At 39.4% G+C, this 24237-nt stretch overlaps 2 protein-coding genes across 2 annotated transcripts; both read left to right on the top strand.

Moving 5' to 3' along the window:
- Positions 1-5230: 5230 nt before the first annotated feature.
- Positions 5231-12206, top strand: LOC136483906 (uncharacterized). Its single transcript, XM_066481087.1, has 8 exons — positions 5231-5392; positions 5536-5661; positions 5754-5831; positions 6415-6540; positions 6638-6739; positions 6831-6977; positions 11022-11136; positions 12154-12206. The coding sequence occupies exons 1-8, from the start codon at positions 5231-5233 to the stop codon at positions 12204-12206; spliced, it is 909 nt and encodes a 302-aa protein (XP_066337184.1).
- A 5745-nt stretch (positions 12207-17951) lies between these two features.
- LOC136456889 (uncharacterized) lies at positions 17952-21546 on the top strand. The gene is made up of 8 exons (XM_066456882.1): positions 17952-18110; positions 18254-18379; positions 18475-18552; positions 19137-19262; positions 19361-19462; positions 19554-19700; positions 20337-20451; positions 21449-21546. Exons 1-8 carry the CDS (start codon positions 17952-17954, stop codon positions 21544-21546), a joined length of 951 nt encoding a protein of 316 aa, XP_066312979.1.
- Positions 21547-24237: the final 2691 nt, after the last annotated feature.

Genomic DNA, 24237 nt, shown 5'->3' with positions numbered 1-24237 from the left:
CGGCAGCAAGGAACATGCCGGTGTGCACGGTTCAGTGGCTACGGGCCACGGTTCGAAGAACCGAGGACACCGGGAGAGCGAGGGGGTGAAAGGGACCTCGGACAGGCCGATAAGGCGGCCGGAGGAGAGAGCCGAGGCGGCGGTCGCCATTGCCGGCGATGCGGAGCTTCTTGGCGCACGTGGTTAGGGCTCTAGAAGCCACGAAACTCGAAATAGATGGCATGGGGAGAAAGAGGGGAGCAAGGGGGTTCTCACCATAGGGAAAACAAAGACGGAGGAGGCTTGGGGACGGTGGCCACGCGGAGGGGCGGACGGTGAACCTCGGCACTGTGGTGCGGCCGTTTCCTCGTGTATGGGCGAACGCAAGAGGGAGTGGGGAGACAATAGAGGGTGCAGCGGAGGGTCTCGGCTCCCTTTTGTAGAGGCCGGGCGCGGGGGGACGCTCCCACGACCGAAGACGTGGGCGCAGAGCAGCGGTTGCTGCTGACGCGTGCGGTGTGGGAGGTTGGGGGTGGCACCGACATGCGAGCCCGAGCCGTCAGCTGCAGGGAGAGATAGGGGTGCGGCAACAGTTGCCGTGCGGTGCTGGGCCAAGGGAGCGGCGGTGGTTGCGGTTGCCGCCCGAGTGGTGTTGGGCCGGCCTAGGAGGAAAGCAGGAGGGAGGGGAAAGGAGCAAGGCGCGCGGCTAGGCTGGCGGGCTGGCATGGAGGAAAAGGCATGCGGGCCGAAATGAAGAAGCGGAGAGGGAGAAAAGAAGAAAGCCTTTTTCTTTTTCCAATCAAATTTCCAATTCCATTTCTAAATGATTTTTAATTCCTTTTAAGTTTAAATAAAAAACCACTCAACATATTAAAAACAATGCTCCAGCATGAGTGCGTCAACATGTATATATCCTTATGATGGTTTTTAATTTCACCAAAAAATATTATTTTCCTATATTTGAATGCACACATAATTGCTTAAATAAATCAAATTTACTATTTTTAAAAAGGATGCAAATTTTAGGGTGTTACAGTGGACCCGCCTTGTCAGCTCTATGCTCCACCTCCGGTCATGACCCGCTCGGATTCTGCCATCGTCGCCCGGGAGTCTGCGCCCACATCGATTTCCTTCCTTGCCTTGCGCCGCATGCCGAAGTCGTCCTTAAATAGCCGCCTCAAGCTACGCCGCCTCCACCTAACCCTCTAACACCAGCCGCCGCCCTCGCCAAGCCGCTGAGCCACTGCAAACCTAGCACCACTGCCATTGCCGTCCGCCTCGCCGTGTGCTACGCCGCCTCCGCCCGCTCTGCGCCTTGGTAAGGTATCTAGCCGAGCTCGCCTTGATCTCCTCTCTCCTCGTGCTCTTGGTCCGCCAAGTGGTGGTCCGTAGGCCGTGAATCGCTAGCGCCACCCGCTCTGGCCATGGCACCGCCATCGGACCTCGCCATCGGCCAGCTAGCATCGTCTTTTTCCCTCCCAAATCAATCCTAGCCGTCCGATTTCGATCCGATGGCCGAGATTAGAAGATACCCCTTCGTCGCGAAATTTACAAAAAGACCCTTATAACTATTTAGATCTCAACCCGCCGTCCCTGGATTCTTTCAAAAGGACCCTATGTTTTGTTCAAATCATTCCCGCAGTCCCTAGATCGGTTTAAAACCAGATTTTATTTAAATTCAAAAATTAAGTTTCAACTATTTACAGTTTTGCCACTAACCTTGTTTTAGCCATAAAATCTTCGTTTTAACTCCGATTTGATCCGTTCAACTTGCGTTAGGTTTATAATTCCATAATCTACATGTTCATATTACTATTAGATATGTTTTCAACTTTTAAATTTCAAGGTTAGATTTAATCTATTATTTTATTAAAGAAAATCTTGTTTAATTCATATCTTCTATGTTTTAGTTCCGAATTGACCCGTTCAAGTTATGCTAGATTCATTACAATGACATCTATGTGTAAGTAACGATGTTTATCATGTCACTACAACTAGAATTTCATGGTTTAAACTCTAATTTGAATGATAATTATGCAACGGGATTTTATAAATAAAATATGATTTGTTTTACTTTTGTTTTATAATTTAAATCTAAATTTGATTTGATTCAATTTATATTATTTATACAATATCTTATATATATGAATTTATATAGTTAAAAATGAAGCCTATAGTTTTCTTTTCCACGTATAAAGCTAATCTTTCGGTAGTTGTATCTTTTCAACCATAGCTCTGATTAGCGTGTCTCTCACGACTGTGTGTTCGTAGCGATGCGTAGAATTGTGTCTCAAACTCTTTTACTTATTTTTCTATGATTGGTGTACTGTTCTAAATTAGATCTATTGTTTGCTTTGGGTATTATTGCATGGATGCTTGTGTGGTGCTTTATGATCTTGTCCAGTCAGTGAGTTTTACGCGGTGAATCAAGAAGCAGATCTTTGAAGGTTTGGACTCAAAGAAGGATCTAAGTTTAAGGCAAGTATAACATGGGATGTTTCTTGTTGTCTTATACACCTTTAATCACTTAATTCATATTGCATGTGTCTACCTTGATTACCACTAAGGATTTTCTAGTACTTTGTACCTTGTGCCTTGATACCTATGGGGTATTGCATTGGATAGTATGATGCTAGTGCTCAACTACAACCATGCTCTTGTAACTTGACTAATGGTATATGCAATAAAAATTAAAAGATGCCTTTTAGCAACATGGAACAAGTGGGCTAGAGCATTGGGCTATTATTATGGTGCTCTAGATTCTTCTCCCTAAGGACTTATCTGTAAGTGATCATCCGGGACTTACAGTACAGCTGTGAGGGCTACATGGCTCTAGCTTTAGCTCAGTATGAGGACCTTTTCTAGCTTGTTAGAGGTTACCTTTATGGCGTAAGAATGACTTGACAAATCGGGTATAGGACAACCTCTACTCTTATGTGTATAGGTTGCGTGTCATTATTCCATTCGACAGGGGGTTCCTATATCTGTTCGTCGAGTGAGTCTAATGGCCCTAACTGTTAGACGAACCTTTAAAAGGCTTCATAGTGAACCCTGCCAACCTTCCTTGGAAGTGGGTCAAGAGATTAGCTACCTCGGGTGAAAGGATAAATCACGAGTCACAGTGAAAGTGTACAACCTCTGCAAAGTGTAAAACTGGTATATTAGCCATGCTCACGGTCATGGGCGGCCTTGGAACCCTTACGGAATATGTGATCACTAATGGTTAACGATGATGAACACAGATGATACTAATGATGAATATGCTCATTAATGATTACTATTTACACAATTCATTATTCATGTTTACCTGATCATGTGTTTATGGGCTTGTGGATAAACTTATTGCTACTCAATTGCTAAAAGATGACTCTTTAAAAGCTAATCGCAGTTAAACCAGTGTCAGCCTTTTGAGCCTCATGAACCCCATGTTATATTTGTTGAGTACGACATATACTTACTCTTGCTTTATTTTTTAATTATTTAGATAAAAAACTCAGATGGGTACCAGATTGTTAGAGTTTGGAAGAATTAGGCTTGTGATCAACTAGTCAGTTGTCCCTGTGGATTTAGAGTATTCGCCTAAAGATCAGAGTTGTCTTTCCGCTATCTATACTCTGAGGTTATAATCTTTATACTATTACGCTATGTATTTAAGCATTGTCTTTTGATATTACCCTTATTTGTAGCTATATGTGAGATTTGACTTCCTGGGCTCATATATGGTGTATATCTGGTTTTATCCTTAAAACCGGGTGCGACACCTTTTGAGCCTCATGAACCACATGTTATATTTGTTGAGTACAACAGGTACTTACGGTTGTTTTACTTTTTAAATCTTTGGAAAAATCCCGGATGGGTACCAGATTGCTAGAGTTTGAAGGAATTAGGCTTGTGATCAACAAGTCAGATGTTCCTGTGGAATTGGAGTCTTTCACCCGAAGATCAAAGTTGTCTTTCTGTTGTTTGCTGTCTAAGGTTATATCCTTTATACTAAGTATGTTATATATTGAGCATTGTCTTTCGATATTACCATTATTTGTAGCTATATGTGAGATTTGACTTCTTGGGCTCACATATGGTGTGTATCTGGTTTTGTTCTTAAAACCGGGTGCTACAATAAATTTATGGCATGATAATTTTGATTAATTTGTATGCCTATTTCAAGGTCCATGTACGTCTAGCATTGTTAGTCTTGTATTGTATAGAGGATTTTTTTATAGACACATGCATGCTGCACGTGAAATTCCACTAGTTTAATATAAAAATTCATATATTTGTTCTAACATTACATATTCATGGTCATTTTCTATGTTACAACTTAGAACAACCAATCAGATTGCATTGAGTATAGTTTAGTATCAAGTTCATGAGACATCATGAAAAAAGGGGTTAAGTAATCTATATGATACATCTCATCATGCCTAGGCCCAGCTATAATTTTTATGTGATAGTTTTGTTTTTGGCCTGTCCATGAGCATCACGTCTTCATACCAATATTAATTAAGAGGCAAAAAAAGGTGGCTGAAACTATGTTACAATCATGGTCAGGTTCGGTGGACACTAACCACATCAAGTCCAGATTCATTCTGTGGTCAAACATAGTATTCTTTGTAGTGCAGCTATGTACATAGAATGCCAGCTAGCATCATTATGAGTTGTTCTTCCACTTACCTCCCTTAAAGATCCACAACACGATGTTGGCCCACCCTCCTTCCTATTTCACATTCTATATATCAATAATGCAATCTATATTTCAAATCTACAGTATCTACAACACTAAATGAGCTAGGCTTTACACATTATGAGTTGTTCTGCCACTTGCCTACCATAAAGATGCACAACATGATGTTGGCTCACCCTCCTTCCTATTTTACATTCTGTGTATTATCACTGCAATCTGCATTTCAAATCCGTAGTATCTACAACACCAAATGAGCTAGGCGTTACACATGATGTTGGCTCACCCTCCTTCCTATTTTACATTTTGTGTATCAATAATGCAATCTGCATTTCAAATCTGTAGTATCTACAACACTAAATGAGCTAGGCGTGACACTATCTGTTAGATCTTGAAAAGGAATCATTGAGTTGTTCCTTACCAAACAACCAGTCAATTTCCAACCTATGGTGGATGCTAGCTAGCACCAGATGGATAGGAAGATTAGTATAAATACCCTTCGTTGAAGCAATCCTTTGATATATACAAAGCTAGAAGGTAAGCATAAGTAGATTGTAGCCAAACCCTCAAAAAATGGGCGACAAACCTATTACTATGATATCGGATGCAGAGGCAAAGGAACCAACTAATCTGGATGAGGAGGAGGATATTGAGGCATTAGCAAAGCCGCCGGATTGGCTCCCTGATGGATGGATCAAGGAGATCTACTACGCTGAAGATGGCACCATTATTCGAGTATGTTTCTCAAACAATAGGAATAGTGCTTGTATATGATTCAACAAGTAATTGTGCCATACGGAATGTCACCTGTAAACCAGACTTTCCTATTATTCAGATTTATGAATTTCCTCTGAACCTTTGAACTATTTTGCATGCAGTACTATATGTCTCCCATATCAAATTACACATTCACCATGAAGTTGGAAGTATTGGAATACCTTTTTTCTGGGACAGATGAGCGTATCCTAGAGTCGAAGGAACGTGGTGTAGAAAACAAAATTCAGGTGCCTGACTACAATTTTTTATGTAGGACCAACTTTTTATTTTAGACGTGTTATTACAATTCTTTGTTTGTGCATTATGCTTGCATATTCAGAGACAACACGAATGGCTTCCAAATGGGTGGGTGATGGAGATAAGAGCTGGTGGGGAGAAGACAGACAAGATGTACAAGGTATATAGCCACGAGTTTAGTTTGTTGGTACCATTGCTATATTATATATGTTGCTGGTTTTACATTACTTTGAGGCTCTCATAGTAACTAATAATTGCAATTAAACAAGCTATCTCTCATTGTAACATTCTGCTATTTGTATGCAAATTGTTACATTCAAACAAGAAACTCAGTACAAACAAAATTTTCCTATTAATATACAAATACATTGAACATTTTTGAATTATAGAAGACGATAATATGGAATAGCTAGATTCTGAGTACGTAATTGCACCCCAGTGAGGAGCAAACAAGAGTGGAGGTATGTAAGGAATATCACTACATGAGATCATTGCATCTTTATATTCTTAAACTTAACTATTGTTTTTATTTAGGAAACTTATTTATTATGTATATACTATCCATTGTCCAGCTTTGATCCATAAAACTTATTATAAATAAAGTTATATATATGTTATCATTAGGTCTTAGAAGTAATTGAATTAATTTTGAAATGGAGGATCAAGTGCAAACAATTTTGTGTACTAATGATTTTAGTATACATTGATGGCTACTATTGATAGTCCTGATGGTTTCGTTGTAGTTTTATGTCCACTCAATCACTGGTGTGCGATTGCTATCAAAGCAAGATGTACTACTCTATATCAATGAGGCAAAGGTCTCTGGGTGCGACACCAATGGACAATGTGACACAAGTTTTGAAGACAACGTGTGTCTCTTGCTAGAACATTATTCAACTCAAATAACACATTACATCTTTTGAGTGTTTGATGTTTTTTCTATTTATTCTTTTGGCATATTTGTAGATACTTGCAAAAGTGGACATCCAACCAAGTAGATTGCCTGAAGGTTGGGTAAAAGAAATAGTATATAGAAAGAAAAAGGAAGGATTGATCAGGAGAGATCTGGTAAATAATATGGCTCATGAATCATGATTTTTACCATTGAATACATGAAGATTTCTTGATTTAGGAATCATTATTTTGTCTTATCATGCAGTATTACACGGATCCTGCTAGTTCCTACACATTCCGCACACTGAAATCTGCATTATCCTTCCTAGAAATTAGAAAGGTATCCAGGCATGCATTTATTCAAAGGACAAGTGTTCATGATCTATACTCTTTTGAAATATCTACAGATATGGTAATTGTTCTTTTGGTTTTTTGTTTATCGAATGAAAATCTGCATGACATACGTTTTCCTAGTTGCTTGCATTTTGGACATTACCATCTAGAAACAAAGGTAGTGAAATTTGTTCCCGTGCCACTGGATTGATCCACAATTGTCGCACCCGGTTTTAAGAATAAAACTAGATACACACCATATGTGAACCTAGGAAGTCAAATCTCATATATAGCTACAAATAAAGGTAATATCAAAAGACAATGCTTAAATACATAGCGTAATAGTATAAAGATTATAACCTCAGAGTATAGACAGCGTAAAGACAACTTCGATCTTTAGACGAACACTCCAAATCCATAGGGACAACCGTCTGGTTGATCACAAGCCTAATTCCTCCAAACTCTAGCAATCTGGTACCCATCCGGGATTTTTATCCAAATAATTGAAAATAAAGCAAGCGTAAGTACATGTCGTACTCAACAAATATAACATGGGGTTCATGAGGCTCAAAAGGCTGACACTGGTTTAACTACGATTAGCTTTTAATTGTCACAATTTTAGCATAGGAGTAGCAACAAGTGTATCATAGGCCCATAAACACATGATCAGGTAAACATGAATAATGAATAGCATAAACAATTAACCATTAGTGAGCATCTTCATCATCCATATCATTAGTGTCCATCATCATTAACCATTCATGATCATCTATTCCATAAGGGTTCCAAGGCCGCTCGTGACCGTGAGCACGGCTGATATACCAGTTTTACACTCTGCAGAGGTTGTACACTTTCACTGTGAGTCGTGATTTACCCTTTTGCCGAGGTGATCAGCCTCTTGACCCACTACCAAGGAAGGTCGGCAGGGTTCACTATGAAGCCTTTCAAAGGTTCGTCTAACAAGTTAGGGCCGCTAGGTTTCTATGGCCTACGAATGTAGAGCTCCCCTTCCGGCAGGCACAATGACAAGCAGCCTATACACTGATGGACAGAGGCCGCACTATATCCAACCCGGAACACACCCCTCTTGCGCCATAAAGGTAATCTCTAACAAGCTAGAAAATGTCCTCATACTGAGCTAAAGCCAGAGCCATGTAGCCCTCACAGTTATACTGTAAGTCCTGAATGATCACTTACAGATAAGTCCTTAGAGAGAAGAATCTAGAGCACCATAAAATAGCTCAATGCTCTAGCGCCCTTGTTCCATGTTGCTAAAAAGCATCTTTTAATGTTTATTGCATATACCATTAGTCAAGTTACAAGATCATGGCTTTAGTTGAGCACTAGCATTATACTACCCAATGCAATAACCCAAAGGTATCAAGGTACAAGGTAACAAAGCACTAGGAAATCTCTAGTGGCAGTCAAGGTAGACACATGTAGTATGAATTAAATGATTAAAGGTATATAGGACAACAAGGATGATCCCATGCTATACTTGCCATAAACACCGATCCTTTGGTAAGCTTTAATCTTCAATGTTCTTCTTCTTCTTCTTCTTGATCACCACGTATATCTCACTGTCTAGACAAAATCATAAAACACCGCACAAGCATCCATACAATCATACACGAAGCAAACAATAGATCTAAATTAGAACAGTACACCAAACATAAAATCAAGATGAAAAGTTTATGAAACGAATCTACGTCTCGCTACAAACACATAGATGCAAAAATCACACTAATCGAAGCTACGGTTAAAAAGATACATCTACCGAAAGATTTGCTCATAGGAGAAAATATATAACTATTAGCTTCATGTGTCTTAATTATAAAAAAACATATATGAGATATTTTATAGGTAATTAAGTCAAATTTAGATTTGAATTATAAAACTAAAGTGAAATAAATCATATTTTATTTATAAAATCTAGTTACGTAATTGTTATTCAAGATATGATTTAAACCATGAAATTTCAGAAATAATGATATGATAAACATTGTTACTAACGTTAGATTAAATCTAACCTCAAATTTTAAACAAGATTTCCTTTATTAAAACATTAGATTAAATCTAACCTCGAATTTTAAAAGTTGAAAACATATTTAACAGAAGTACAAACATGTAGACAATGCAAATACGAACCTAACGCAAGTTGAACGGGCTAAAACAGAGTTAAAACGCAGAAGATATGAAATAAACAAGATTTCCTTTATTAAAACATTAGATTAAATCTAACCTCGAATTTTAAAAGTTAAAAACATATTTAACAGAAGTACAAACATGTAGACAATGCAAATACGAACCTAACACAAGTTGAACGGATCAAATCGGAGTTAAAACGGAGAAATTATGGCTAAAACAAAATCAGTGGCAAATCTGTAAATAGGTGAAAACATATTTTGAATCTAAACCGACGAAACTACGCTATTCAAAGAAGAAAACGTAATCTGTGATTGCGCTATGGTCAGCGGGTTGATTTCAGAAAACATCGGGGCTCTTTTGCAAAATTCCCAAACGAAGGGGTATGGATGAATATCGACCGTCGGATCAGACACGGGCGGCCGAGATTGGATCAGCGGCCGGAACAGGGAAAATCACGGTGGCGCGCCATGGCCGGCGACGGAGCTCGGCGGCAAAACTCAAAAACGCCCCTACGATGCATGGTTTTCGATGGAGAAGACACGGAAGGATAGAGGAGGAGATGGCAAATTTACTGCGAAGGATTGCGGCGGCGCGGAGCAAGCGGAGGCGGCGCGGAGCTTGGCACAGCGAACGGCTCGTCGGCGGCACGAACAGCGGCGACGACGACGATGACGGCGACGGCAACGGTGACGACGACAGCAACGGCGAGAGAAAGGAGAAAAATATAATTTACTACATGAGGGATTCCCCAAACTAGGGGCTCCCCTTATGGTAGTTTTGGTATGCTTTGCTATATAATTTACTACATGAGGTTGTGGTTGTTTGATATATATATAGGAAGAAAAACTCCCCACATCCACGTCAACTAGCGATATTGTACTAATTGACGTTGTACCATCCACCTACACTAATGGGACTAAATAAACATTAAAGCTCATTAGTAAATAAATGCATGGGCCTTTATGATTTATTAGGATTATTGCACATGGGCTTTGAGCGTTGGAAAAAATGAGAGATTTATTATTTTCGGAATTAATTAATTTCGTTAATAAAATAATTCCAGAAAAGTCTAGAATTGATATTTAAGCCATGAAAAATACTCCGAGACCTCTGAAAATTGGGGGAAAATTCCCAGAGATACTTTGGAACATGATGAACTCAAATAAAGTATTTGGAGCTCATAGAAATATTGTTGGGAACTTGGAACATAAAGATTAAGGTGAAGGAGGTAGGAATTAAATTCTAGAAAGAAGCTGGAAAATTACTAGAGATAGATATTCGTCTCCTAAACGTATAAAAAACATATATTTTGCATATAGAAACACGAGGTGCGACCGACATGAATGCAACAAACACGTGTCTACCTTATGATAAATTTTAAATTAATGAAAATTTTTATTTTCCTATGTTTTCATGTGCGCAAAAATTCACAAATAAATCATTTTAACTCTATTTTCAAAAGTGGCAAATTTTAGGGTGTTACAACAATTGTCTTTCCTAATTTCCAAATTCATATTTGCATTTCTTTCTGTTACTTGTTACCTCGTTTCTTTTACCATTACCATCAGCAATAAGTAACTAGGAAATAATTATTTATGGGCCAACAATGTTATGGAAATCAAGTTTCACTTAATGTTTTGTAGTGGTAATTTTATTTATGGTCTTGGTTTTTTGGCGACAAGATTTCTTATACTCCCACCGCCCACAAAAAGTTTACGTTCTCGACATGTTTGCTTCTAAATTTTCCAATATTAGAATAATATAACTTTAAACTATTTAGTTTTCAAAAACATATATTGTACGCTTCCAGCACTTTAGGTATATTGTAATAAAAATTCTAGTAGTCAATAGTATATATCGCAGAGCATATATATCATAGTGCACAAAATCAAATCTAATGACTATAAAGAGTAGCAGTGGAAAACTACAGAGGTAATTCTAGTATATAATTGAATAATTTTCTTTTATATGGCAGCATGAAAGTTTACGTAATAGATTAATAGTAAATGAGAAGCCTTATCAGGAGCCCACAAGATCATCTCGGTCTAGGCGAGCATCGAAAATCGAACATGATCAAAATATAGATGACTGTAAGTTCCTGCATTTGTTGCTATTATCATAAATTTTGTACTATTGTGTGCACACCTGCTTGAGTTTTAATTACTTTATTTATGTTCCAAAAAATTGCAAATACTTACATGACATCAAAGATAGTATGGGGTTGGTTATCAAGAGTTTATATTTTGATTTTTGCTACTTAAATTTTGCATTGTTGCTTCTAACGGTCTTCTCATTTCTTTTTGTGCATTGGGAATGATGGTATATTTGCTATCACAAAATTTGATGAAAACTCTCAGAGGTTGTTTGCAAATTTTCTATACAACAATATATACTGAAATATTGTATCTTACATGGAAGCTTTAAATCTGATGTGCTTAGTTTGAGATAAAATGGCAACATTATACTTTGGCCTTTAATTATTTGGCTTGTATTCTGACTTTTACTCAATTTGTGAGCACCAGATAAGTAAGCAAAGAGTTAACTTTACAAATAAAAGTTTCAAGAGTATTCGTAGTTAGATGATTAACCAGACCAAATGCCCATGATCCTTAGCATGCATAGCACACAATACTAGTTAATATAGATATAATAAGTTGGTCTATTGCTGTGCGATACTAAGTTCATTTTTCACCTCCTGTTAAATCTTCTCATGCGGAATTTCATTTGAATCCAACTCAAACTAGGACTGACGGGATAGCCCTGGTAATTTAGTGAATACCTCTTTTAGTGATGAACTACAATCTCAAGCTACAAACTTGTGTGGTTAATTAGATGCATGAACTACAATCTCAAGATACAAACTTGTGTGGTTGATTAGATGCATCCAACCTTCTTGATTGAAACACATGCCTCAATAGAAAGATTGTTTACATATGGAACTAGGCAGCACACATGTTCAGTAACAAATTATACGTGAGATTTGAATGGTAAAAGTTAGTACACATGTAATGGTTCCAATTAAACTAATATGATTATTTTATTATTGTTTAACATGTTGTGTTTTCCCTTCCATGCTCTGATACTTAATTTATGGTTTTTTATGCTAGCAAAAGATGGTGATACCTCAAGTGGCTCAGATTCACCAAATGAGTCTGAATAAGAAAACATTAGAAGCAAGAAGGCTGCCGGCAAAAAAAAAGCAACTAGCTTAACGAACATTGTCAGTCGTCCATCAGGAAGGCCACCTCAATTCAGGATTGAGGAGGGGATGGGCAATCAGGATGCAGACTAATGAAACTTCTTGCACACTATATACCAATAAAATTTCACCTACACTTATGATGTTGTGGTTTGTTGTTATTTTTAGTGTATTGTCATTACCAAAATAATAATTAATTGCAAAACTAAAACTTGTATTAGCTCATGCGAGACTGCAGAATTTGTTATCGTTAATGCTTCAAGTGCACTGAGTGCTAATAAATTTCTTTTGAATATATTCCAATTCATAACTCAGCGTTCAACATATTTCATAAGCAATATGATTATCTAGCTTCTGCATGTGTTGATGCGTTAGTTGCACGGTTGGGGGCGGAACTCGTTGCTTACTGAGATTTAATATCTATCTATCTACAACTAAAAAGCCTCAAGTTTCAACGTCTACTGAGTAGCACCAAACACACCACTGACACAGACCTCTAGTCGATTGAGCATTTGTTCCTTCACCTTAGCACTAGTTATTTTTAATCTCCTCCGCACCATACATCACGGCGCTAACACATCCTTCCCAAAATCGTGCATCTGCACAGCTTTGCATCTGTACCCCTCCTAAATTCGTCCACCCTCCTCCTCTGGTCTGCAACGGCTGACTTTGAGTGCGCTTCTGCTAGCCAGCAATGGTCTACCTTGGGCCGCCTTCTCTACCGGCTTGTAGCCTCCGACCCCACCCGCCATATCTGCTAGCTTGTGGCACCCGATCTCGTCATGCCTCCTCCGCTGGCTAGAGGCCGACCCTGTGCACGCTGCACATGTCCCGGATGCCCGCCTTCTCTACTAGCTTGTGGCACTCGTGAAACCTGGGCCATGGATGCAGTGCACGACAAATATCAGGACATCGTCGGTGGCACAGGAGGAGATGGTGGCTACGCCTTCATCACCCATGGTTGTCTCTAGCTGCCCTCTGCCTCTCGCATTCGATTGGGTCAGGATTGGGCATCGCACTGCCATCGTTGCCTAACTCTAACGAGGGTGTTGGCCTAATTTCCTGTTTCCACGGATGACGAGGTCCACAGGTGCTGTTTGAAACTTAGGCATTTTTAGATTTAATTTAATCCAGAAAAATAGTTGAAAAATATTTGTGATATCATATATGTGCACGTGTCATCTAACTATTTCAGCAACAACCATGATGAACCTATTTTATGAAACTCACACAAATAAAACTCTCACTCAAACTCTAAACGACCAATTCTCATATTCTCGAGAAAAAATCGCTTAGGATTCCTAGTTCCTCGCTGTTTTGATGGTAACTCTTGATCCGCTTAACCAATTAAAGCAAACAAATACATCTTAAATATCTAGAAATTTTTTCTTAGAACTATTGTTTAGAAAGTCAGGACCAATTCTGGCTCTAATCTTGTTGAAAATAGATAAAAAGATATTTCTTTACGAGAATATATCAAGTCAGACAGCTGCACTAATTCGGGCGTAACTCCAAATCCGTTAATCCAATTTGAGTGAAACAGAATCTACTGGAAAGATAAAAACACAGGCTACAACTTTTCTTTCAGTGCACCATTGAAACTCCACACCAATTATTCCTAGAAATTCATGAACTAGTCAGTCTAATTTACGCGTACTCTGAACTTAATGTACCATTGGCATACTCTTCTCTGCACAGAATTTCTTTATCTGATTGCTCCTTAAAGGATCGAACTCAGAGCAGAGGTAACAATTTGCAAAGGATTGAATGGATCCTGGATTCCTAAAAATTTTCTTTCACTTGCTTTTCCCTTAGTTGCCCTGCCCTCTCCTATTTTCTTTAGCCGGCACCATGGCCTTTACCTATTACTATCCTAGGACCAGCAGCAGCACCTGGTGCTTCAGGGAAACTTCAGCACAGGACAGGTTAATCAACATCCTAGGAAAATCAGCAATGCACCGCCACGGTTTCACTGGCAGAGATGCAAGAAGCAGCAGGGACTGCAAATGCACGCGCGGTTACTAGTAAGCCGAATACTTCGACATGTTACTAGTAAGCCGAATACTTCGACAGGAGATAGCAAAGCAACAAGGGTCTAGGAGGCAGAGATCTTTGGCAGCGTCGATTAGAGAAAAGTGGTGGTAGGAGCATGAACAAAGTCAAGAAGGGAAAAAAGAAGGACACGGCTATCGCCCGGCCGGCCATGTGTTAGGCCAGTCGCACAGCCAGCCGCTCTGCACGCGCCCTCTCTCTTCTATCTTCTTCCTTCGCATGGTACTGTTCATATTCTTCCTCTTGCGGTCCCATCGCCCCGCCACAAGCGAGCTAGGGTTTTGCTGGAGCTCCGCGTCCCCTGGCCCAGCCCCCGCTGCCACCATAGCCATAGTGCCCCTGCCCTGACCTGGTCCGACCACCTCCACCACTGCCAGGGCCCCTAAACCTCCTGCCGGCCTCCCCACCACTTGGCCGGCCTTCCTCCCCCAGACCACTTCCCTTCTAAGGCTACCGGAGTTGGGGAAGATGAGAGGGGGAGCTTGCCGGACCCCTAACTCGCAGATCTAGGAGGAGGAGGAGGAGGAGGAGGAGGACGAGGAGGAAGTCGCCTACCTCATCGGCGCCGCCGCCCGCCGCCAGACCCCGCCGCCTCCGCTGGAGGGGAGAGAGGGAGGAGCCATGTCGGCGAGGTGCCGCTTTGGGCGCATGGGGAGGAGCAGCTGCCGGAACCCGCCGCCGCCGTTGGAGGGGAGAGAGGGAGGAGCCGCGGCGCGTGGGGAGGGAGATGAGTGTGGCGTCGGGCGTGAGTGATTGTGTGCGCGCGGCTGGATAAAAATATGGCCATGCGTATTAAAGTCATTACCAAAAAGAATGAGTAGAACGGGTGGTGGCGTGAGAAGAGTTTGCGGCATGAAAAAAAACCCTGCCTTTTCTTTTTCTTAACCAATTAGGAAAACTAAGTCATATGCAAGGGTTTAAATTTAGCGGCTCCCACTAAATTTATCCGACCTCCAAACAGAACATGTTACTAGTCAAATGGATTTGTTTCGACGAGATCTACAAAAATACGGTCTCCGATTGTCCATAGGACTTACAGTTCAAGAAGTCAAAATTTTCTCCTCTTTTCAGTCTGCACGATCAACCCATTATTTTTTTTAAATTCAGGGTATTACAAAGATAATCCAGGTAAACTACGTGGCTCGAAAACTCACAAGCAAGTATCTTAGGGCATTGTGATGCGGTGATGCCCTGTACATGGAAACTTCAGAGTTCTGAAGCTTCCTCATATTCAAACAAGGGATTAATTGTCCTAATCACGCTTGTATGTGCTTTGCCACATAACTGAAACGGCTATCTGAATGAATTGTTTGGGTGCCTTCCCATACCTCGAATGGACTAAGCCTTTACATCAGCAGTTTTTACGGAATCTTGCTTTCTTTAGGGGAGTCGCACAACTAATGTCCTTTAGAACGTCGTTGTTCAAATTGTTTGGGTCACGTGATATATATGCCCATGTTCACCAAGTTATATAATTTATTTGGGAGCCTTTCTTTGGGCCAAATACTCTCAAGATTTAACAAGGTATAGTACTTGTTGAATCTGTTATACACAGCATGAAAATTGGAGCGAGGTTCAGTGTCCATGTCAATCGCTCTAGCTATACTGCATAATGTCAGCAGCTTACTTGATTCGTTTGAGCCCATACTCATGTACCGAACTGGGTGAAAATTGGCAAGCACAATTCTTTGGCGCTACTATGAGAAGATGATCATGTGCCTGACACAGCTAAACAAATCAGTCTGCATGTTTTGTGAATCGTGGTCTTTGGCTTTCATGAAGCTGCTACATAATGCTACAATTAATGCTGACACCTCCGAAACTACATGCATTGATGAGACCATTGTGCTAATTGTTTGGAATTTCTGTATTTGCCTCTTGTACTCAAACTGTTGGTGGTGGTGGTGTAGGCGCAGGAGAGGGAGAGGAAGCGGCAGCTAGAGCAACTCAATCAACTTGTCAATAGGCTGCACTCACGCCCCCTCTAGAGCAACTCAATCAACGTGAAGGTGGGTTCATGCTCGAAAATTCTCACTTCTTCTTCATGGCATTTTGACCAGTGTTTTTTAGTCACATTCCCCATCACTAAGGCAATCAGAGCACTATGGCCCGTCCTCATTTTCCATAGCCAATGTAAGACAACATGTATGCGAGATGTCCATGATTCAAGCCTGTCACGCATGGCCACTGCACATATTAATTATTTAGAGGTGATTTCAGTGAACCTCTGCAACCAGGTGGTTGCTTCAGATGCGAGTTGTCATTCATCAGGTTACCAGGAGAAGATAATGATTTGGCTTATGCAAAAAACATTATCGGTAATATATATGTTTCTAGCATGTGGTTTGCATATTTTTTTAGTCTTTGATTTTATACAAGACATGGCAGCCACTTAAAGTAATGATAATTTGTCCATGATTATAATCAAAGGTAATGCAACTTGCAATTTTTATGTGAATTTTGACCATTCATTATACAAGGATTTGATATATTAGACTGTTGATAAATTTAGGGCTTGATAATTTTTATTAGTAGTTTGTATGCCTATTACAAGGTCCAGGTATGTCTAGCATTGTTATTCTTGTATTGTATATAGGATTTTTTATAGACACGTGTGTGCCGCATGTGCATTTCCACTACTTTAATATAAAAATCTATATATTTGTTCTACCATAACATATGGTCAGTTTCTATGTTACAACTTACAACACGCAATCAGATTGCACTGAGTACAGTTCAGTATCAAGTTCATGAGACATCATGAAAAAAGGGGGTCAAGTAATCTAGATGACAAATCTCATCATGCCCAGGCCCAGCTATAATTTTTATGTGATAGTTTTGGGTTTGGCCCACCAGTGAGCATCACGTCTGCATACCAATATTAATTAAGAGGCAAAAAGGGGCTGAAACTATGTTGCAATCGTGGTCAGGTTCGCTGGACACCAACCACATCAAGTCTAGATTCATTCTGTAGTCAAACATAGTATTCTTTGCAGTGCAGCTATGTATATAGAATGCCAGCTAGCATCATTATGAGTTGTTCTTCCAGTTACCTACCTTAAAGATCCACAACACGATGTTGGCTCACCCTCCTTCCTTTTTTACATTCTGTGTATTTTTACATTCTGTGTATTAATAATGCAATCTGTATTTCAAATCTGCAGTATCTACAACACTAAATGAGCTAGGCATTGCACACTATGAGTTGTTCTGCCGGTTGCCTACAATAAAGATCCACAACACGATGTTGGCTCACCCTCCTTCCGATTTTATTCTGTGTATCAATAATGCAATCTGCATTTCAAATCTGCAGTATCTACTACACTAAATGAGGTAGGTGTTACACATGACGTTGGCTCACCCACCTTCCTATTTTACACTCTGTGTATTAATAATGTAATATGCATTTCAAATCTAAAGTATCTACAGCACTAAACGAGATAGGCGTTACACTATCTATTAGATCTTGAAATTGAATCTTTGAGTTGTTCCTTACCAAACAACCAGACAATTTCCAGCCTATGGTGGATGCCAGCTAGCACCAGATGGATAGGAAGATTAGTATAAATACCCATCGTTGAAGCAATCCTTTGCTTTGATAGATCCAAAGCTACAAGGTAAGCATAAGTAGATTGTAGCCAAACCCTCGAAAAAATGGGTGACAAACCTATTACTATGATATCGGATGAGGAGGAAAATGAACCAACTACTCTGGATGAGGAGGATATTGAGGCATTAGCCGAGCCGCCGGATTGGCTCCCCGATGGATGGATCATGGAGGTCTTCCGCGCTGAAGATGGCACCATTATTCGAGTACGTTTCTCAAACAATAGGAATAGTGCTTGTATATGATTCAACAAGTAATTTTGCCGTATGGAATATCACCTGTAAACCACACTTTCCTATTATTCAGATTTATGAATTTCCTTTGAACCTTTGAACTATTTTGCAAGCAGTACTATACTTCTCCCATATCAAATTACACATTCACCATGAAGTCAGAGGTATTGGAGTACCTTTTTTCTGGGACAGATGAGCGTATGCTAGAATCGAAGGAACGTGGTGCAGAAAACACGCTTCAGGTGCATGACTACAATTTTTTATGTATGACCAACTTTTTATTTTGGCCGTGTTATTACAATTTTTTTTTGTCTGTTCATTATGCTTGCATATTCAGAGACAACATGAATGGCTTCCAAAGGGGTGGGTGATGGAGGTAAGAGCTGGTGGGGAGAAGACAAACAAGATGTACAAGGTATATATCCACGAGTTTAGTTAGTTGGTACTATTGCTATATTATATATATTGTTGGTTTTACATTACTTTGAGGCTCACATAGTAACTAAAATTGCAATTAAACAAGTTATCTCTTATTGTAACATTCATCTATTTGTATGCAAATTGTTACATTCAAACAAGAAACTCAGTAAATACGGAATTTTCCAATTAATAAACAAATACATTGAACATATTTGAATTATAGAAGAGGATGATATGGAATAGCCAGATTCTGAGTACGTAATTGCACCCCAGTGAGGAGCAAACTAGAGTGGAGGTATGTAAGGAATATCGCTGTATGAAATCAATGCATTTTTTATATTCTTAAACTTAACTGTTATTTTTATTTAGGAAACTTATTTATTACGTATATCCTATCCATTATCATGCTTTGATCCAAGAAACTTATTATAAATAAAGTTATATATATGTTATCTTCAGGTCTTAGAAGTAATTGATTTAATTTTGAAATGGAGCATCAAGTGCAAACAATTTTGTGTTACTAATGATTTTAGTATACATTGATGTCTACTATTGATAGTCCTGATGGTTTCATTGTAGTTTTATGTCCACTCAATCACTGGTGTGCGATTGCTATCAAAACAAGATGTACTACTCTATGTCAATGAGGCAAAGGTCTCTGGGTGCGACACCAATGGACAATGTGACACAAGTTCTGAAGACAACGTGTGTCTCTTGCTAATATAACTTGTTCAACTCAAATAACACATTACATCTTTTGAGTGTTTGATGTTTTTCTATTTATTCTTTTAAAATATTTGTAGATACTTGCAAAAGTGGACTTTCGGCCAAGTGGATTGCCAGAAGGTTGGGTAAAAGAAATAGTATATAGAAAAACAAAGGAAGGATTGACCAGGAGAGATCCGGTAAATAATATGGCTCATGAGTCATGATTTTTACCATTGATTAAATGAACATTGCTTGATTTAGGAATCATTATTTTGTCTTATCATGCAGTATTACACGGATCCTGCTAGTTCCTACACATTCCGCACACTGAAATCTGCATTATCCTTCCTAGAAACTGGAAAGGTATCCAGGCGTGCATTTATTCAAAGGACAAGAGTTCATGATCTGTACTCTTTTGAAATATCTGCAGATATGGTAATTGTTCTCTTGGTTTTTTGTTTATCTAGTGAAAATCTGCATGACATACTTTTTCCTAGTTGCTTGCATTTTGGACATTATCATCTAGAAACAAAGGTAGTGAATTTTGTTCCCATGCCACTTGATTCATCCACAATTGTCTTTCCTAACTTCCAAATGGTTTGTTATTTGCATTTCTTACTGTCACTCGTTACCTAGTCTGTTTTACCATTACCATCAGCAATAAGTAACTACGAAATAATTATTTATGGGTCAACAATGTTATGGAAATCAAGTTTCACTTAATTTTTTGTAGTGGTAATTTTATTTATGGTCTTAGTTTTTTGGCATTTGGGGACAAGATTTCTTATACTCCCTCCACCCACAAAGTTTACATTCTCGACAAGTTTGCTTCCAAACTTTCCAATATTAGAATAATATAACTTTGAACTATTTAGTTTTCAAAAACATATATTGTATGCTTCCAGCACTTTAGGTATATTGTAATAAAAATTTCTAGCAGTCAACAGTATATATCGAAGAGCATATATATCATAGTGCACAAAATCAAATCTAATGACTATAAAGAGTAGCAGTGGAAAACTACAGATGTAATTCTAGTATATAATTGATTAATTTTCTTTTATATGGCAGCATGAAAGTTTACGTAATAGATTAATAGTAAATGAGAAGCCTTATCAGGAGCCCACAAGATCATCTCGGTCTAGGCGAGCATCGAAAATCGAACAGGATCAAAATATAGATGACTGTAAGTTCCTGCATTTGTTGTTATTATCATAAATTTTGTACTGTTGTGTGCACACCTGCTTGAGTTTTAATTACTTTATTTATGTTCCAAAAAATTGCAAATACTTACATGACATCAAAGATAGTATGGGGTTGGTTATCAAGAGTTTATATTTTGTTTTTTGCTACTTAAATTTTGCATTGTTGCTTCTAACGGTCTTCTCATTTCTTTTTGTGCATTGGGAATGATGGTATACCTGCTATCACAAAATTTTATGAAAACTCTCAGGGTTTGTTTGCAAATTTTCTATGCAACAATAGATACTAAAATATCATGTCTTACATGGAAGCTTTAAATCTGATGTGCTTAGTTTGAGATAAAATAGGCAGCATTATACTTTGGCCTTTAATTATTTGGCTTGTATTCTGACTTTTACTCAATTTATAAGCACCAGGTAAGTAAGCAAAGAGTTAACTTTACAAATAAAAGTTTCAAGAGTATTGGTAGTTAGATGATTAACCAGACCAAATGCCCATGATCCTTAGCATGCATAGCACACAATACTAGTTAATATAGATATAATAAGTTGGTCTATTGCTGTGCAACACTAAGTTCATTTTTCACCTCCTGTTAAATCTTCTCATGTGGAATTTCATTTGAATCCAACTCAAACTAGGACAGACGGGATACCTCTTTTAGTGATGAACTACAATCTCAAGATACAAACTTGTGTGGTTGACTAGATGCGTGAACTACAATCTCAAGATACAAACTTGTGTGGTTGATTAGATGCATCCAACCTTCTTGATTGAAACACGAGCCTCAATAGAAAGATTGTTTACATATGGAACTAGGCAGCGTGCATGTTCAATAACAAATTATACGTGTAATTTGAATGGTAATAGTTAGTACACATGTATTGGTTCCATTTAAACAAATATGATTATTTTATCACTGTTGAATATGTTGTGTTTCCCCTTCTATGCTCTGATACATAATTATGGTTTTTTTATGCTAGCAAAAGATAGTGATACCTCAAGTGGATCAGATTCACCAAATGAGTCAGAAGAAGAAAACATTAGAAGCCAGAAGGCTGCCGGAAAAAAAAGCAACTAGCTCAACGAACACTGTCCGTTGTCCATCAGGAAGGCCACCTCAATTCAGGATTAAGGAGGGGATGGACAATCAGGATGCAGACTAAAGAAACTTCTTCCATACTATATACCAATAAAATTTCACCAACACTTATGATGTTGTGGTTTGTTGTTATTTTTAGTGTATCATTACCAAAATAATAATTAATTGCAAAACCAAAACTTGTATTAGCTCATGGCGAGACTACAGATTTTGTTATCGTTAATGCTTCAAGTGCACTGAGTGCTAATGAAATTTTTTTTGAATATATTCCAATCCATAACTATGTGTTCAACATATTTCATAAGGAATATGATTATCTGGCTTCTGCATGTGTTGATGCGTTAGTTGCACGTTAGTGGTGGAACTGGTTGCTTACTGAGATTTAACAATATCTATCTATCTACAACTAAAAAGCCTCAAGTGTCAACGTCTACCCAGTAGCACCAGACACACCACTGACACAAGACCTCCAGCCAATTGAGCATTTGTTCTTCCTCCACCATAGCACCAGTTATTTTTTATCTCCTCCACACCATACATCACAATGCTAACTCATCCGATCCTTCCCAAAATCGTGCATCTGCACGGCTCTGCATCTTGACCCCTCGTAAAATCGTCCACCCTCATCCACTGGTCTGCAACGGTCGACTTTGAGCGCGCTTCAGCTAGCCAGCAATGGTCTACCTTGGGCTTGCCTTGTCTGCCGGCTTGTAGCATCCGACCCCACCCGCCATGTCTGCTAGCTTGTGGCGCCCGACCTGGTCATGCCTCCTCCACTGGCTAGAGGTTGACCCTGTGCACATTGCACATGTCCCGGACCCTTCGCCGTGGATGAACTACACGACAAATCTCGCTGGACATCGTCGGTGGCACCGGAGGAGATGGTGGCTACGCCTTCATCGCTCATGGTGTCTCTAGCCGCTCTCTGGCTCTTGCATTCGATTGGGTCAGGATGGGGCATCGCCCTGCCATCATTGCCTAACTCTAACCAGGGTGTTGGCCCTGTTTCCTATTTCCACGGATGACGAGCACCACAGGTACTGTTAGAAACTTAGGCATTTTTAGATTTAATTTAATCCAGAAAAATAGTTGAAAAATATTTGTGATATCATATATGTGCACGTGTGATCTAACTATTTCAATAACAACCATGATGAACCTATTTTATGAAACTCACTCAAATAAAACTCTCACTCAAACTCTACGATCAATTCTCATATTCTCAAGAAAAAACACTTAGGGTTCCTAGTTCCCCGCTGTTTTGATGATAACTATCGATCCGCTTAACCAATTAAAGCAAACAAATACATCTTAAATATCTAGAAAAAAATTCTTAGAACTATTGATTAGAAAGTCAGGACCAATTCTGGCTCTAATCTTGTCGAAAATAGACAAAAAGATATTTCTTTACGAGAATATATCAAGTCAGATAGCTGCACTAATTCAGGCATAACTCCATATCCGTTAATCCGATTCAAGTGAAACAGAAGCTACTGGAAAAATAAAAACACAGGCTATAACTTTTCTTTCAGTGGACCATTGAAACTCCACACCAATTATTCCTAGAAATTCATGAACTAGTCAGTCTAATTTAAGCGTACTCTGAACTTAATGTATCATTATCGTACTCTTCTCTGCACAGAATTTCTTTATCCGATTGCTCCACAAAGGATCGAACTCAGAGCAGAGGTAACAATTTGTAAAGGATTGAATGGATCCTGCATTCCTAAAAATTTTCTTTCATTTGCTTTCCCCTCAGTTGCCCTGCCCTCTCCTATTTTCTTTAGCCGGCACCATGTCGTTTACCTATTACTAATCAAAGACCAGCCATAACACCTGGTGCTTCAGGGAAACTTCAGCACAGGATAGATTAATCAACACCCTAGGACAATCAGCGGTGCAGCGTCACGGTTAGATGAACATCGCTGGCAGAGATGCAAGAAGCAGCAGGTTTTGCAAATGCTGGTGTGGTTACTAGTAAGCCAAATACTTTGCCAGGAGATGGCAAAGCAACAAGGGTGGCAGCGTCGATTAGAACAAAGCGGCGGCAGCGGCCGCGTTGGCGGTGCTTAACTCATATTTCTTACCACCAACATTTCAATAAAATGTACAAATATGAATGCCAAACTTAGAATTAGGGATTACCACTCACAAGTTCCACAAGTCTTGGTGTTTATAAGTTTTGCAGGACAAACACATGAAAACACATCAAAATGCACAATCAAGAAAGTGCAATCAAACAAAACAAGCGATGGGCCACGTACCTAAGGAATCTGAAGCCCAAACCAGCGAAGACGAGGCCAAGGCCCATTCAGCAACTGCCCTAGTGAAGGCGGTGTAGGGAGGCGCCACCCAGGGTGCGGCCGCACCCCCCCTTGCTGCCCCTCGGGCCCACCCTTCGGGAGGCGGTGAATTGAATGCCCCTAGGACAGTTGCATGGTATCCCATGGGAATATTCCCCCAAACCGTCCTAAGTGAGCTATAAAAGCAAGGGGGAGGCCTCCTCATTGAAAATCATCATACACATTGAGAAGAAGAAGAAGAAGAAGAAGAAGAAGAAGAAGAAGAAGAAGAAGAAGAAGAAGAAGAAGAGCAAGCTCAACTCCACATTAGCTCTTAGCTAGATTAGTATAGGGAGTGAGAGAGAAGAGTTGGAGAAGTACCAGAGTT

This window comes from Miscanthus floridulus, chromosome 1 (assembly GCF_019320115.1).
Source record: "Miscanthus floridulus cultivar M001 chromosome 1, ASM1932011v1, whole genome shotgun sequence".
NCBI lineage: Eukaryota > Viridiplantae > Streptophyta > Magnoliopsida > Poales > Poaceae > Miscanthus > Miscanthus floridulus.
This window is presented reverse-complemented; position numbering and strand designations above follow the sequence as displayed.